General features: G+C 42.6%; 1 protein-coding gene across 1 annotated transcript in view; it reads left to right on the top strand.

Annotated features, from left to right (window-relative positions):
- The window catches only part of ANAPC5 (anaphase promoting complex subunit 5), a 34,987-nt gene extending 21,874 nt beyond the window's left edge, over window positions 1-13,113 (top strand). The window contains exons 10-17 of the mRNA XM_061141961.1: window positions 1,058-1,239; window positions 2,786-2,921; window positions 7,254-7,328; window positions 9,109-9,230; window positions 9,690-9,797; window positions 9,880-10,027; window positions 11,337-11,499; window positions 11,853-13,113. Coding sequence (XP_060997944.1) covers window positions 1,058-1,239; window positions 2,786-2,921; window positions 7,254-7,328; window positions 9,109-9,230; window positions 9,690-9,797; window positions 9,880-10,027; window positions 11,337-11,499; window positions 11,853-12,064 — 1,146 coding nt within the window. The 3' untranslated portion in view covers window positions 12,065-13,113. The remainder of the gene's footprint in view (window positions 1-1,057; window positions 1,240-2,785; window positions 2,922-7,253; window positions 7,329-9,108; window positions 9,231-9,689; window positions 9,798-9,879; window positions 10,028-11,336; window positions 11,500-11,852) is intronic.
- Window positions 13,114-13,419: the final 306 nt, after the last annotated feature.

Raw genomic sequence — 13,419 nt, 5'->3', positions numbered from 1 at the left:
ACTAAATTCTTTGAATAGATTTCCCTCTCCTCCTCTTATCCTAATAACATCCGTGAAAGTTCCATTTATCAATTTGATGAGATCTTTGTTTAGTGTATTGATCAACACTAAGCTACCACATCTTTATTTAGAAAATTTTTAAGAAAGAAAACCAGTGACTGGCAAACTCTATAGCCTACAGGCCAAACCTGGCTCTCTGCCTGCTTCTGTATGGCCCTCAAGCTAAGAATGGGTTTTACATTTTTAAAAAGTTGGGGGGAAAAAACAAAGAAGGATATGTGGCATAAACCAAATGTGGCCTGCAAACCCTAAATTATTTACTCTTTGGTCCTTTATAGAACAAATTTGCTGATCCTTGTTTTAAGTAATAAACAAAGCCACAAACCAGTAAACCTGTATTCTCCAATGACAGATAATGAGGGGCATTGAAAGGGCACAAGTCCTACACATGAAGTTGTAATGACTGTAGAATCTAGATTGCTATTGCTCTAAGAACCTTATTCTGTCTCAAAAAAAAAAAAAAAAAAGATAAGACTTTGTAAGCACAATTTTTGTTATGGATTTGACTGGACTTTTTTTAGTTGAGCTTTCATCCTTGAAAATTATACCATAAATTAATGAAGAGTTATGCTCCTAATATGCATTTTTTCCCTTAATCTCCTACTACATAATGTACCCAGCATTGTTTGACATATACTATGTCATTTTAATCCTTAAAATAAGTCTGCATGATAGGTTTGATGCCCATTTTACAGATGGGCTTGTGTAAGAAGCTAAGTGACTGGCCCTAGGTCACACAGTCAGCAGCAGAGGCAGTGTTTAAGTCCAGATCCATTTAACTTCAGAGCTGGCCCTTCTCACTATACCATTAGCTTCTCTTCCATCCTCTAGTTTTTCAGGAACATTTCTCATATGGGTTAGGGTCAGGCTGCAGGTACTTTCTTTATAAATAGTGATGTCATTGAGCACGTGTTGAAATATCCCAACTTTCTGAAGAGCAAAACAAATTCTGTCTTGTCATCTCTATCTTGAGTTGTGCCTATGTCTGTCTCCTTAGTACCTCGCCTCCCTAGGAATACAGTCCCTGGTTCAGCAGAGAGCTTTTGCTGGAAAGACGGCAAACAAACTTATGGATGCCCTAAAGGACTCGGACCTCCTGCACTGGAAGCACAGCCTATCAGAGCTCATCGATATCAGCATCGCCCAGAAGACAGCCATCTGGAGACTCTATGGCCGTAGGTGCGTCTTCAAGCCCACCATCAAGGCTGCAAGGACACAAGTCCTCTTACAGATGAGCGGAAGCCAGAAAACTGGTGCTGTGAGGGCCAAATGGATGGAGGTTGTTTTTGCAGCGGGTTAAAGAAAGTGCTTTAAAATTTTTAAATATTTTCTACTTTGTACACAGACTTTGCAAAGGTTTTTCCTTTGCCCATTTTTTTTTAAATCCACTTCTTTTTAAAATTAATTAATTAATTAGTTTATTTTTGGCTTCACTGGGTCGTCGTTGCTGCGTGCAGGCTTTCTCTAGTTGCAGCAGGCAGGCCTACTCTCTAGTTGGGGTGCCCAGGCTTCTCATTGCAGTGGCTTCTCTTGTTGTGCGGCCTCGTTCTCAGACACGCGGGCTTCAGTAGTTGTGGCCCAGGGGCTGTAGAACTCGTGCTCTGTAGTTGTGGTCCGCAGGCTTAGTTGCCCTGAGGCATGTGAGATCTTCCATGATCGGGGATTGGACCGGTGTCCCCTGCATTGCAAAGCAGACTCCTAACCACTAGATCACCAGGGAAGCTCCTTCTCTGCCTGTTTTTATTTACTCCTCCCAACTGCTCTGGGAGGTAACTGGGGGTGATCTCCATTCTCGGATGCACAGGACAAGGTTCACACATCTGATCTGCCCCAGATAACAAATGAGTTAACAAGTTAACAAGCATGGACCTCCACACTCAAACTGAGGTCCTTGGACTCCAAACACCACGTCCCTGTGCTCTGAGATGCCATGGGTCACTCAAGTTGAGCACCCTCTTAACCCCAAAGCTGTTACATAATGAGAGCTGCTTCCCTGTTAACCAGGGTGTGTTTTCTGGACCATCTCCGGCCTGGTGTGTAATTCCCATTTATCCTCCTTTGTTGCTGTTCAGTTGCTAAGTCATGTCTGACTCTTTACGACCCTGTGGACTGCAGCCCGCCAGGCTCCTCTGTCCTCCACTCTCTCCTAGAGTTTGCTCAAATTCATGTCTAAGCTTGGAAGTAAATTCTGAACCAGATTTTTAATCCTGAAGCCCTGTCGCTACCTCACCTCTCACCTAGACAATCTGCTGTTTCTAGGAATTCAGTGATGAAAGGAAGTGCCTATTGTATCAGTCTTGTTTTTGTACTTGAAATAATTTTTGGCACAGTGTGGTGTGAAACAGATGCAGACACTGGCCACTGCTTCCACTGTCAGAGCAGCTGGTGCCAAGATGGCATCAGGTCTGAATTTACTGTGAAAGCTAATTAACATGCTGTGTCCCCAGGGAAGATTAGAGGTGGGGGTGGGGGAGGTCTGGAGCTTGGAGCTCCCAGTTGTGTCATAACCACCACGTGTTTCCTTTGAGGCCACACCTTTGAGGCTTTCCTGCTCTCCTTGTCCCGAGGACAGGAGGCCCAGCATTGGGAGACAGCTACTCTCACGGAGCCAGAGCTTGCAGAAAGGCGTCACCTCCTCCATTTCCTCTTGGGGTAACTGTAGGGTGTAGCTGAGGGGCACCTGGGTCTCTTGACTGACAGGGATGCCTTTTCGTCCCCTCCCCAGCACTATGGCCCTGCAGCAAGCCCAGATGTTGCTGAGCATGAACAGCCTGGAGTCCGTGAACGCGGGCGTGCAGCAGAACAACACGGAGTCATTCGCTGTGGCGCTCTGTCACCTCGCTGAGCTGCACGCAGAGCAGGTAGGCAGGTGACCGGGCCAGTGTGCTTCCGGAACAGTGCAGGCTCTTCCATTTCTCTCCTCTAGTGCTTGAGAAAAGCACAGACAGCTCTGGTTGGATGGAGGTGGCGGAAAGGGTGAAATCCCATGAGTAGAAATGGACTGGGTATAGAGTCTGCAAGGTTTGTGGAGCTGAGGACCTCTTCTGGCATCGGGGAAGGGACTAAGAGATCAGCTATTTCTAGGTAGCAGATGGAATAAGAAGGAGTCTTTGAAATTTAGTGTGGAAGAGCTGTGTGTTTGTGGGAAAGGGAAGAACATAATAAGAACACAGCTAAAATGATAACAGCTAAGGTATGTCGTATATTTGTTCTGTGCCGGGCTCTGTGGTCAGTGATTTCCATGTGTGATCATTCAGATCCCTCACAGTAGCCCCATCCGGTCAGCTTTGGTATCATCCCATTTCACAGAAGAGAAACTGAGTTCCCAGGAGCGAAGTCCCAGACCCACGACCAGTGAATGTCAGTGTCAGATCTTCAACCCAAGGCTTACTGATTTAAAAGAAAGACATTGGGAATATGGCGTAACCTTGACTTACAGCCCAAGTAATTTTACATAAATCTCTTTATAGGGGATTGACGCAAGGGTTGCTCATGTTGCTCTTGGCTTTCTTTTCCCTTTGCTCAAAAACGTCTTTCATCAGAAAAGGTCGGGGAACACTCTTATCTAGAGCCAGCTCTAACTGCTGCCTTGCTGTAAGTGCATTTCCTTGATCATATTATTTTCTCCACCTCTTTGTGGTATAATGATCGCTAGGTTGCATCATAGCACTCAATATTCTTTAATCCGCAGCCTGAAGATCCTTGAGTGGTTTCCGCCCCTTTCAGAAGTCTGTAAATACTTCTCTCTACTGGACATATTTTAGCATTTTATGATCCTCTAACTAGCTGTGGAAACAGACAGCGTGAATGGACTCTGGCCATGGCATCTGCCTGCACCTCCGTCAGCTGCTTTCTTCTTGTACCTGGGAAGCATCACCCATGCTTCCTGACATCAAAACAGGCCAGCTGCTCTTGCCGTTTGCTTTCTTCCAGGAATGCTGCACATTAATCACTTTCTCCTTCTTGTAATGGCACTGGAACCTCTTTAACATTGATTCTTTTCCTCTGCTGGTGCCTTAGTTAAGCGGGGCATTTGTAACAAATGAGTCAGGGCGCATTCAGTTAGGTATTGGTATAAGCTTCATGTTGACTTTTTTCCCCCACAACTTTATTGAGATGTAATTCACATGCCCCACAATCCACCCATTTCAAGTGTCCCCTGGTGACTCTTTAACATAGTATTCTCCCTACTGTTGTTGTTATTTAGTCACTCAGTCATGTCTGCCTCTTTGTGACCCCATGGACTGTAGCCCGCCAGGTTCCTCTGCCCATGAGATTTTCCAGGCAAGAATGCTGGAGTGAGTTGCCATTTCCTTCTCCAGGAAATCTTCCCAACCCAGGGATTGAACCTGCGTCTCCCGCATTGGCAGGCGGATGGATTCTTTACCGTTGAGCCACTTGGGAAGCACCTTTCTCACAAGCCTTAAACAGTGAAATAGGGAATTCTTTGGCTGTCCAGTGTTTAGGAGTCCACGATTTCACTGCCGAGTGTCCAGATTCAATCCCTGATTAGGGAACTAAGATCCTGCAAGCCAAGCAGCACAACCAAAAAAGTAAAAATAAACAGAACTTCCCTTTGGTCCTTTTTGGGTTACGTATGGTAGAAATTATTTCTTTTCTGCTGGAATGGAGAACTACTTGACAGAAATCTGGTCTTGGCTCACTTCTTTAGCTTTAACACTTTCTCCAAGGCCAGTTGTTAATTGTTCTGTGATTTTTACTGGGGGTTAGACTTGAAAAGTAATCTCGCTCTTTGATTCTGTGTTAATCTTTCCATCTCCCGCCCCCGCTTCCATCTCTGGGCTTGTGTGAAAGCCCTCATCATCGCCTGATTCCATTGGAAGCCTCTAATTGCATAGCTAAAAGAAGGTGGCTGCTTTATTTCCATTCAGTCCCTTTCCCCACCGCTCCTCAACCTGCCTTAGAAAGACTTCTCTAATGTTAGAACATCGACCATGTAGATAAACCCACTGGGCTGATGACTGTCACATTTTCAATTACACAGATTAGATTTATACCTATGAAATTAAGCTTGGCCAGCTACGGAGAAGGCTGTTTTATCACGAGTTTCTATTTGCTCTTTTATTTCCTTTGTGTGTGCTTCAAGTTGTATCCTGAAATTGATCTCCAGATAAACTGGATGCTGCCCTTTGGTATATGGTAGTTGTCTGGAGCTTGGGTGAACCTGTAGAGAAGTGATGGGGTCTGAGCTGCTGTTGGCAAGCTTCCTCCTACAGCCCAGAGGAAGTGTTAAGAGAGCTGGCCCCCTTTGTTCTTTCTGTGTAATTCTGATTCACTGTGTCATGTTCCTCTCCCGGCCTCAGGAAGTGACAGGTCATGATGGGAATGTTTTGGGCGAGTATTGCCAATTGTGCACTGTTCTTTCTTCTTGGCCTGAAGGTTTGACAGCCGTCTACATCCACATGCCCAACTCCGTAGGGTAGTCATGAAAATAACTGGCAAGATTAGCCAATTAAAATCACAAAAATAAAAAGATTAATGATCTTCTATTGTAATTCAGTGTACTTTCCATTTCATCTACTCAAATAGAAGTTCACTTGTGGTCTTACGTGAGCTTCTGTATAGACTGAAGATACATTACCTAATCAGGGTCTTCCCTGGTGGTCCAGAGGCTAAGACTTTGTTCTCCCAACGCAGGGGGCCTAGGTTTGATCCCTGGTCAGGGAACTAGATCCCATGTGCCGCAACTAAAGGTCCTATATGCCACAGTGAAGATGGAAGATCCTGCGTGCCCCAGCTAAGACCTGGCACAGCAAAATAAATAAACATTTTTTTTTTTAAAGATAAATTACTTTATCAAAGGATTGGGATAAATTGAAAAGCTTTTTGGTTAATAAGATAAAGAGCAATTTAGCAATGTGAAAAAGACATGGACATGTGTTCATAGAAAAAAACATAAATGATTATAAAACATGAAAAAACTTCAATCTAGTCATTAAAGAAGTTAAAATTAATACAGTGAAATAACCAGTTTCACCAAACAAGTAGGCAAAGAAGCTTAAACCTAAGGGGAGGAGAAATGTGTAGGATGCCGGTGTAAAAGTACTTGGTATATTTCTGAGGGAACTTCCCTGGCGGTCCAGTGGTTAGAACTCTGTGCTTCTACTGCAGGGGGCATGAATCTGACCCCTATTTAGGGAACTGGGATCCCACATGCCACGCAGCCAAAATGTCAGACAAATAAAAACAAAAGAAAAGTATTTGGTACATTTCTATATGGTAATTTAGTAATGTGTGTGTGTGTTAGTTGCTCGTCGTGTCCGACTCCTTTGTGACCCCATGGACTGTAGCCCACCAGGCTTCTCTGACCATGAAATTTTCCAGGCAAGGGTACTAGAATGGGTTGCCATTCTCATCTCCAGGGAATCTTCCTGACCCAGGGATTGAACCCAGGTCTCCTGCATTGCAGACAGATTCTTTAATGTCTGAGCCACCAGGGAAGCCCAGTTTAGTAATACATGTGTCAAAAAGCGTAAATGTGCCTACCAATTAGCCTAGCAATTCTACTTCTAAGGTATTATCCTAAGGAAATAATTGGGCAAGTATGAAAAGATATATGCAGTAAGATAATCATTCTAGCATTTTTAAAATGGAAGAAATTGGAAGCAATCAAAATATTCCAAGCAAGGAGATTATTTTGGTGGACTATAATTTATTCACCTAATAAAATACTATGGTGTATAGATTTGAGCTTGTTGACACTGGAAAGAGTCATTCATTCAAAAAATATTTATTGAGTGCCTACTGTGTGGTAAAGAGTTCTATAGGCAATGTTTAAAAATGGTGAATAAACCTATTTTTGGAATACTTACATGTTTTATATTCATGTGCATATGAGAAGTTCAGAAGGGTATGTGCCAAGAAATTACTATGATTATCTTCTATGAGATTAAAAGTAATTTATGTTTTTCTCATTGTTCACATGTATTTTGTAAGTTTTTTTCCTAGAGTGAACATGGGTGACACATGTAATTAAAAAAAAATTATTTTAAGTATATGTGAAGTATGTTAGAGCCTAAAAAAAAAGGCCCTTTGATATTTGCCAGTCTCCACCTAGGGGCATCCAGGTTGCTGCACCAAGAACAGGTGAGTCAGAGCAACATCCTGTGAGTGGGGCAGCAGGTCGGGCATCAGCACAGGTGTGCTAAGCAAACCGTGGCTTTCTCTTTCAGGGCTGTTTCGCCGCCGCTTCAGAAGTGTTAAAGCACTTGAAGGAGAGATTCCCACCTAATAGTCAGCATGCCCAGGTAACCTGCTTTTTGTGTGTCATCTATTTATTTTTGAAAAGACCATTTGTACTGCATTATTATCAAAATGGAATACTGTAGCATCTCCCCTCCCTTCCTTTCTGTGACGTCTGGTCAGCATAGGAGACTCTGTAAGATGTGTTCAAGGTTGAGAAATTAACTCTGAAAAGAGCCTATAGTAGGATATTTTTTCATTCCTGTCTTCATGGTTTTAAATGAATATTCCTTATATCTCTAATTGATTGTCCTTTGATAGATCGAGAACTGGGTCTCCATTTTGTTACTCTGTCTTCTCCTTGGCAGCTCCAGCTGCCAACCTTTTTGGCAGATGTTGTATCCAGAGGGAAGGAGCTTTATAAAGCAGTCCTAGGCTCTCTGTTCCTTGTTGCACCGATTTCCATCTCTGATGGGGCCAAGAAAATCTATTACGAGGGTCCTCTTTCTATTCCTCCCCTTATCCAGTTTAGCCTTCAGATGATAAGGGAATTTGAAATCATAAGAGACCATGGCCCGAGGATCTCCTACTGTTGGTCCCTAGAGTAAGGCTCCCAGTCATGTGGGTTGTTGGCCCCACCTCAGTAGATACGGTGTGGATGCCCATCTGCTTATAAGCTGTGCTGGGATCTCATTGCTGCTTTCAGCAGACTGTGAGCTAAATTCAAAGTACCCAGACAGAAAGGCGGTGAGCAAACTAAATAGAAGCTTAGCACCCAAGGATGCTGTGGGGAATAAAGAATTAAGCGTGGTTCTGTGATAGCGCTCATGGTTACCATTCTAGCCACTTTTAAAGAAGGTGCACAGTAAAGAAAAAGACAATTTAACTCACACTCTACAAAATACATCTATATAGGGCTGATAAATAGATGGAAAGGTACTCAACCTGGCTATTGATCAAGGGAAATACAAATGAAAAAACAGTGAGATATTTCATACCCATCAGATTGGCCAGAAGTAAAATATCTGACACCACTGATTGTTGGTGAGTGTGTGAAGCAATAAGATACCATACACTGCCAATGGGGAGTGTAAACTGCCATGACCCATTTAAAGAACAAATGGGCGCTGTGTTAAGGAGAAGGTGCATATATCCTGCAGCCCAGCCTTTCTGCTGCTTGCTTGTACCCAGGGTAAGTATTGCACCCAGGTGATGTAGGAGAGTGTCTGCTGCAGCACTGTTCAGAAAAGTGAGAAATTGGAACTAACATCAACACGAGAATAGATAAGTTGCCATGTTTTCATACAACTGAAAACTATTCACCAGTGAAAAGAAATTAATTAGAACTACTTGTATTAACATGCATAAGCACCCCCTGAATAATGCTGAGCTCAAAAGCAAGTTGTCAAAGAATGCATACAGTATGATTCTGTTTATTTATACAAAGTTTAAAAAAATGTAAGGTCATACTATGTATTGTTTCAGGATGAGTAGTTATTTTGTAAAAGTATAAAAACATGAATGGGAATGATAACAAATCAAATGTTTCCTTTGAAAACACAGAGGAGAATGGAAGTTTCAAAGGACCTCAACGTGTAACAGTATCTAAAGCAAATAAAGCAGAATGTTGTGATTTGACAAATTGATGGTTGCCACACATGTGTTTATTTTATATAGTGCTTTTTCTTTAAATACTTGAAATATTAAAAAAAAATTTTTTAAGTCTAAAAAAAAAATGTGTGTGAATTGCAAGGATATTTGCTAAGTGAGCCAAAATACTTTTGTTTCTATTGAATAATGAGGTGAACATCTGTCATTCTGTTTTTTTTTTTTTTTCCTCATTAGTTATGGATGCTGTGTGATCAAAAAATACAGTTTGACAGAGCAATGAATGATGGCAAATATCATTTAGCTGATTCACTTGTTACAGGAATCACAGCTCTTAATAGCATAGAGGGTGTATATAGGTAAGAAAATTTGAAAACTCAACCCCAAAATGAAATAATTCTCAAATGGCTTTATTCTTATTTGTTTTGTCTGTGAATTAATTTATTAACTTTGGCCTAGGAAAAAAAATTTTTTTTCTGTTTGTTACCTGTTTATTACAGGCCTTTAGAAAATCCAAATAAGCAAAATGGAGAAAGTCAGGTTATTCAGAGATAATCACTAACATGCTATCTCATTCCAGATTTTTTTCTTGTGTGCATGTATATGTGTGTGTGTGTGTTCACATATGTGCTCACAGAGACACACGTACACTTTTTTTTTTTCTCTTTTAACACAAACTATATCAGATGCATTTATTCCCCTTGGGAGGTTTACATTCTAATTGAGGAAGCAGCAATTCTAACCCTGAAGCTGACTCTACTTACAACCCTCGCAAAACAGTGACATAACCATTCACATCTATTTTCTTTCTGTGTCAGAAAAGCAATTGTCCTACAGGCTCAGAACCAAATGTCAGAGGCACACAAGCTTCTACAGAAATTGTTGATTCATTGTCAGAGAACCAGGAATACAGAAATGGTGATCAGGTAAGGGAGGGCTTTTGTGCGTCTCCCCCGGGAGGTGCTTTGTGCTGGTTATCCTCACACGTGCCTTCCTCTTTGCGGGCAGTGTCCTGCTGTCTGTGGCGGAGCTGTACTGGCGATCTTCCTCCCCGACCATCGCACTGCCCGTGCTCCTGCAGGCCCTGGCTCTCTCCAAGGAGTACCGGTTGCAGCATTTGGCCTCTGAAACGGTGCTGAACTTGGCTTTTGCCCAGGTAAACTGATTGCTGTTTGTATAGCACATGTTAGTATTCGAGAACTAGTGAATCTGTTACTACTCTTTGGTTTTGAAAAGGATCCTAGTGAGCTTTTTTGCTTCTCAATATTGAAATCTGGGTATGGAGTCTCACTGTGCAAGCCTTCCATGGAAGTCTGGAGTTGTGAACCTGGTGACAAGTTGATGCCTCCCAGTGGCACTGGCTTTACAGAGCTGTGTGTTTACAAAGGAGGATGCGCCTCTTCACTGAGGATATTGCATGGCATTAATGACTTAGCCGGCCCAGAGCTGTGCTCGATTTAAGAAGAGAACAGATAAGGAAATAAGGAAGTCATGTGTTCAGTGAAATGTTTTGGAAATTAAATTGCATTTTGCGTTTGTTTTCCGTCTCCCCCTGTAGAATGTAAAGACCGTGAGAGAAGGGACTGTTTCTTCCCTGGTATATCAACCTGGTATGATCCACATATTGTTGTTGCTTAGTCGCTAAGTCATGTCAGACTGTTTTGCGACTCCATGGACTATACCCACCAGGCTCCTCTGTCCATAGAATTTCCCAGGCAAGAATATTAGAGTAGGTTACCATTTCCTTCTCCAGGGGATCTTCCCGACCCAGGGATTAAACCTGCATCTTCTGCGTCTCCTGCATTGGCAAGTGGATTCTTACCCACTCTGCCACCAGGGAAAGTGAAAGTGAATGCTGCTCAATCGTGTCCAACTCTTTGCAACCCCATGGAGTATATAGTCCATGGAATTCTCCAGGCCAGAATACTGGAGTGGGTAGCCTTTCCCTTCTCCATGGAAATCTTCCCAGCCCAGGGATCAAACCCAGGTCTCCCACATTGCAGGTAGATTCTTTACCAGCTGAGCCACAAGGGAAGCCCAAGAATACTGGAGTGGGTAGCCTATCCCTTCTCCAGAGGATCTTCCTGACCCAGGAATTGAACCAGGTCTCCTGCATTGCAGGCGGATTCTTTACCAACTGAGCTATGAGGGAACCCCGGCCCCTGGGGAAGTCCTCCCTTATACAGCTACTTCAGCCTTTTTGAATCATCAATGTAAAAGATTTTTGTAGAGACAGAAACCTTTCTATGGTATAAATAACTACTCCCGCCTTTATCTATTGTAGTCTGAAATCAGATGGTCACGCATTCTGTTCTCTAAGAGTGTGGTACACATTAAAGATAGTACATGTTAGGGAGAAAGTAAGCCAGACGTTGCAATTCAGGAGAGAAGAGCCAGAAAAGAAGCCCTTCCTGCAGTGGGCAGTGGGTGTGGGTGTGTGTAGCACCATGATGTTTCTTTTTCAGCTCATCCTTGGAATCCCAGAACAGGCCTTAAGTCTTCTCCATATGGCCATCGAGCCCATCTTGGCTGACGGGGCTGTCCTGGACAAAGGCCGGGCCATGTTCTTGGTGGCCAAGTGCCAGGTGGCTTCAGCAGCTTCCTGTGAGCCACTGAAGAAAGCAGAAGGTAGGAAACCATACAAAGATCTTTAGGCAATAAATTCTGTTACAGAAGACTGGTAAAAGTTTGAGTGTTCACAAATCCATGTGAAAATTTCATGCAGCATTTAAAGTCCTTTCCCTTGAGTGCTTGCATGAAGGTTGAAGGCAAGTGAATTGTTATTTTAACCCTGCAGAACTAGGTGCCAGGCTGGAAAGCAGGACTAAAGACCTAGTTTGTTTTTTTTTTTCCTTTCTCAAAGAGTAGAATGTAAAAGTTTCTGGTACATGCTAAATCAATAAAAATAGATATGAAGTTCTGAAACCTACATGTGAAGCATTGAGTTAAAGATGTGTGGTATTTCCCCCATTTTCCAACAGCTCTGGAGGCCGCCATTGAGAACCTCAACGAAGCCAAGAACTATTTTGCAAAGGTCGACTGCAAAGAGCAAATCAGAGACGTCGTTTACTTCCAGGCCAGACTCTACCACACCCTGGGGAAGACTCAGGAGAGGAACCGGTGTGCGATGCTCTTCCGGCAGCTGCATCAGGACCTGCCCTTTCACGGGGTGCCCTTGATAAATCTTCTCTAGTGAGAACACCCCCGCTGGATGCCTGTGTAGGGTACAAGATTTTGGACTCGTTCATGCTCCCTCCCTCCACATAAATGATGTATTCAATGGTCTGTCTTACCAGTAAACTGCATTCTGGTTAGTCTTGTCTTATTTTGTTGCTAAAATAAACACATTTATTTTCCCTTTTCTTTCTTTTGAAAAGATAGAAAGGATACTGACTTTTTCTTGATAAATGCCTGGTTTATTGCTAAATTAGTGCAAATGTTAAAGATTATATTCTCTCTGGGCAAAACTGCCAATATCTTATTAGAAATTGTGCACACTCTCCACCACTGTGTAAAATTCATCTTGCATCTGTGCTCAGACAAGAGCTCTTGTGGGTATTGGTAGACCTCTCAAGGGGCTTGAGGCCGGTTTTTCAGAGGCTTGAGTTTTCCTTCGAGGCTGCCCTGCTTTGTTCTGCTGGACATCTGCTCGTGGTGGGCCTGCGTGTGCCTGCTAGCACATGTCAATCCCTGACTGGAGATTAAGATGGAAGAGGTCCTTTTATGGGTTTTTGGACCCATGACAAGAAGCATATTTCAGTCACTTTCTGGGTGTTGACTTTCTCATCGCTTCTGCATGAGTATGTTTTTTCTTTACTTAGTAAATGAGGGGTGAGAGAAGAAATTCCTCATGAATAAGGTGATTATAAGTTGAGAAAGGGTCTGAAGCTCAGAGGTGCGTGGATGCTATCACTCAAATATGCACTGTATCTTATTTACATATATCAACCCTGCAATTAAGCAGAAGCCGGTTGTTGTTCTTCAGCAATTTGTGAATTTGTGAATTTGTCTTCAGCAATTCACAGAAAAATCCCTGTGTTTCAAATCCAAAACAGCAACAAGGAACCAACCAAATCCTGCCACTTCTATCATTGGCTCTTTCTCTGTTAAATTTAAACCTTCCGATGGGAAACAATTTACCCCCAGAGCTCTTTGAGACTGTAAAACAACTCCCACTCTTGAGGGTGCGATTGTTCACTGGCCAAAGACAGCTGCTGTGAAAATAAAAGACTCAGTGTGGATAGAGACACTAATTGGTATGTTGATGTTTAAAGATCTTAAAATTATTTGAAAGGTTATATATGTAGACAGTAAAATATTGTTAGAGACTGTGTAGTAAAATGTAATTCTTCCTCCCAGGAAGTAACCACTATTATCAGTTTCTATTCTGCCCATGTATTCTCTCATCCAATGTCATTTTTGGTCATTGTACTTAAGCTCCTTCCAATCTAAGAAGGGATCTTTCTGCTCTTAATGTACAAAAGTCTCTAAGAGGTAGGGTGATAAAAACCAGACATCATTACACCTGACCAGGACCAGCTACGTAAA

Source organism: Dama dama, chromosome 5 (assembly GCF_033118175.1).
Source record: "Dama dama isolate Ldn47 chromosome 5, ASM3311817v1, whole genome shotgun sequence".
Classification (NCBI taxonomy): Eukaryota; Metazoa; Chordata; class Mammalia; order Artiodactyla; family Cervidae; genus Dama; species Dama dama.
The sequence above is the reverse complement of the archived record's forward strand: the minus strand, read 5'-3'. Positions and strand labels throughout refer to the sequence as shown.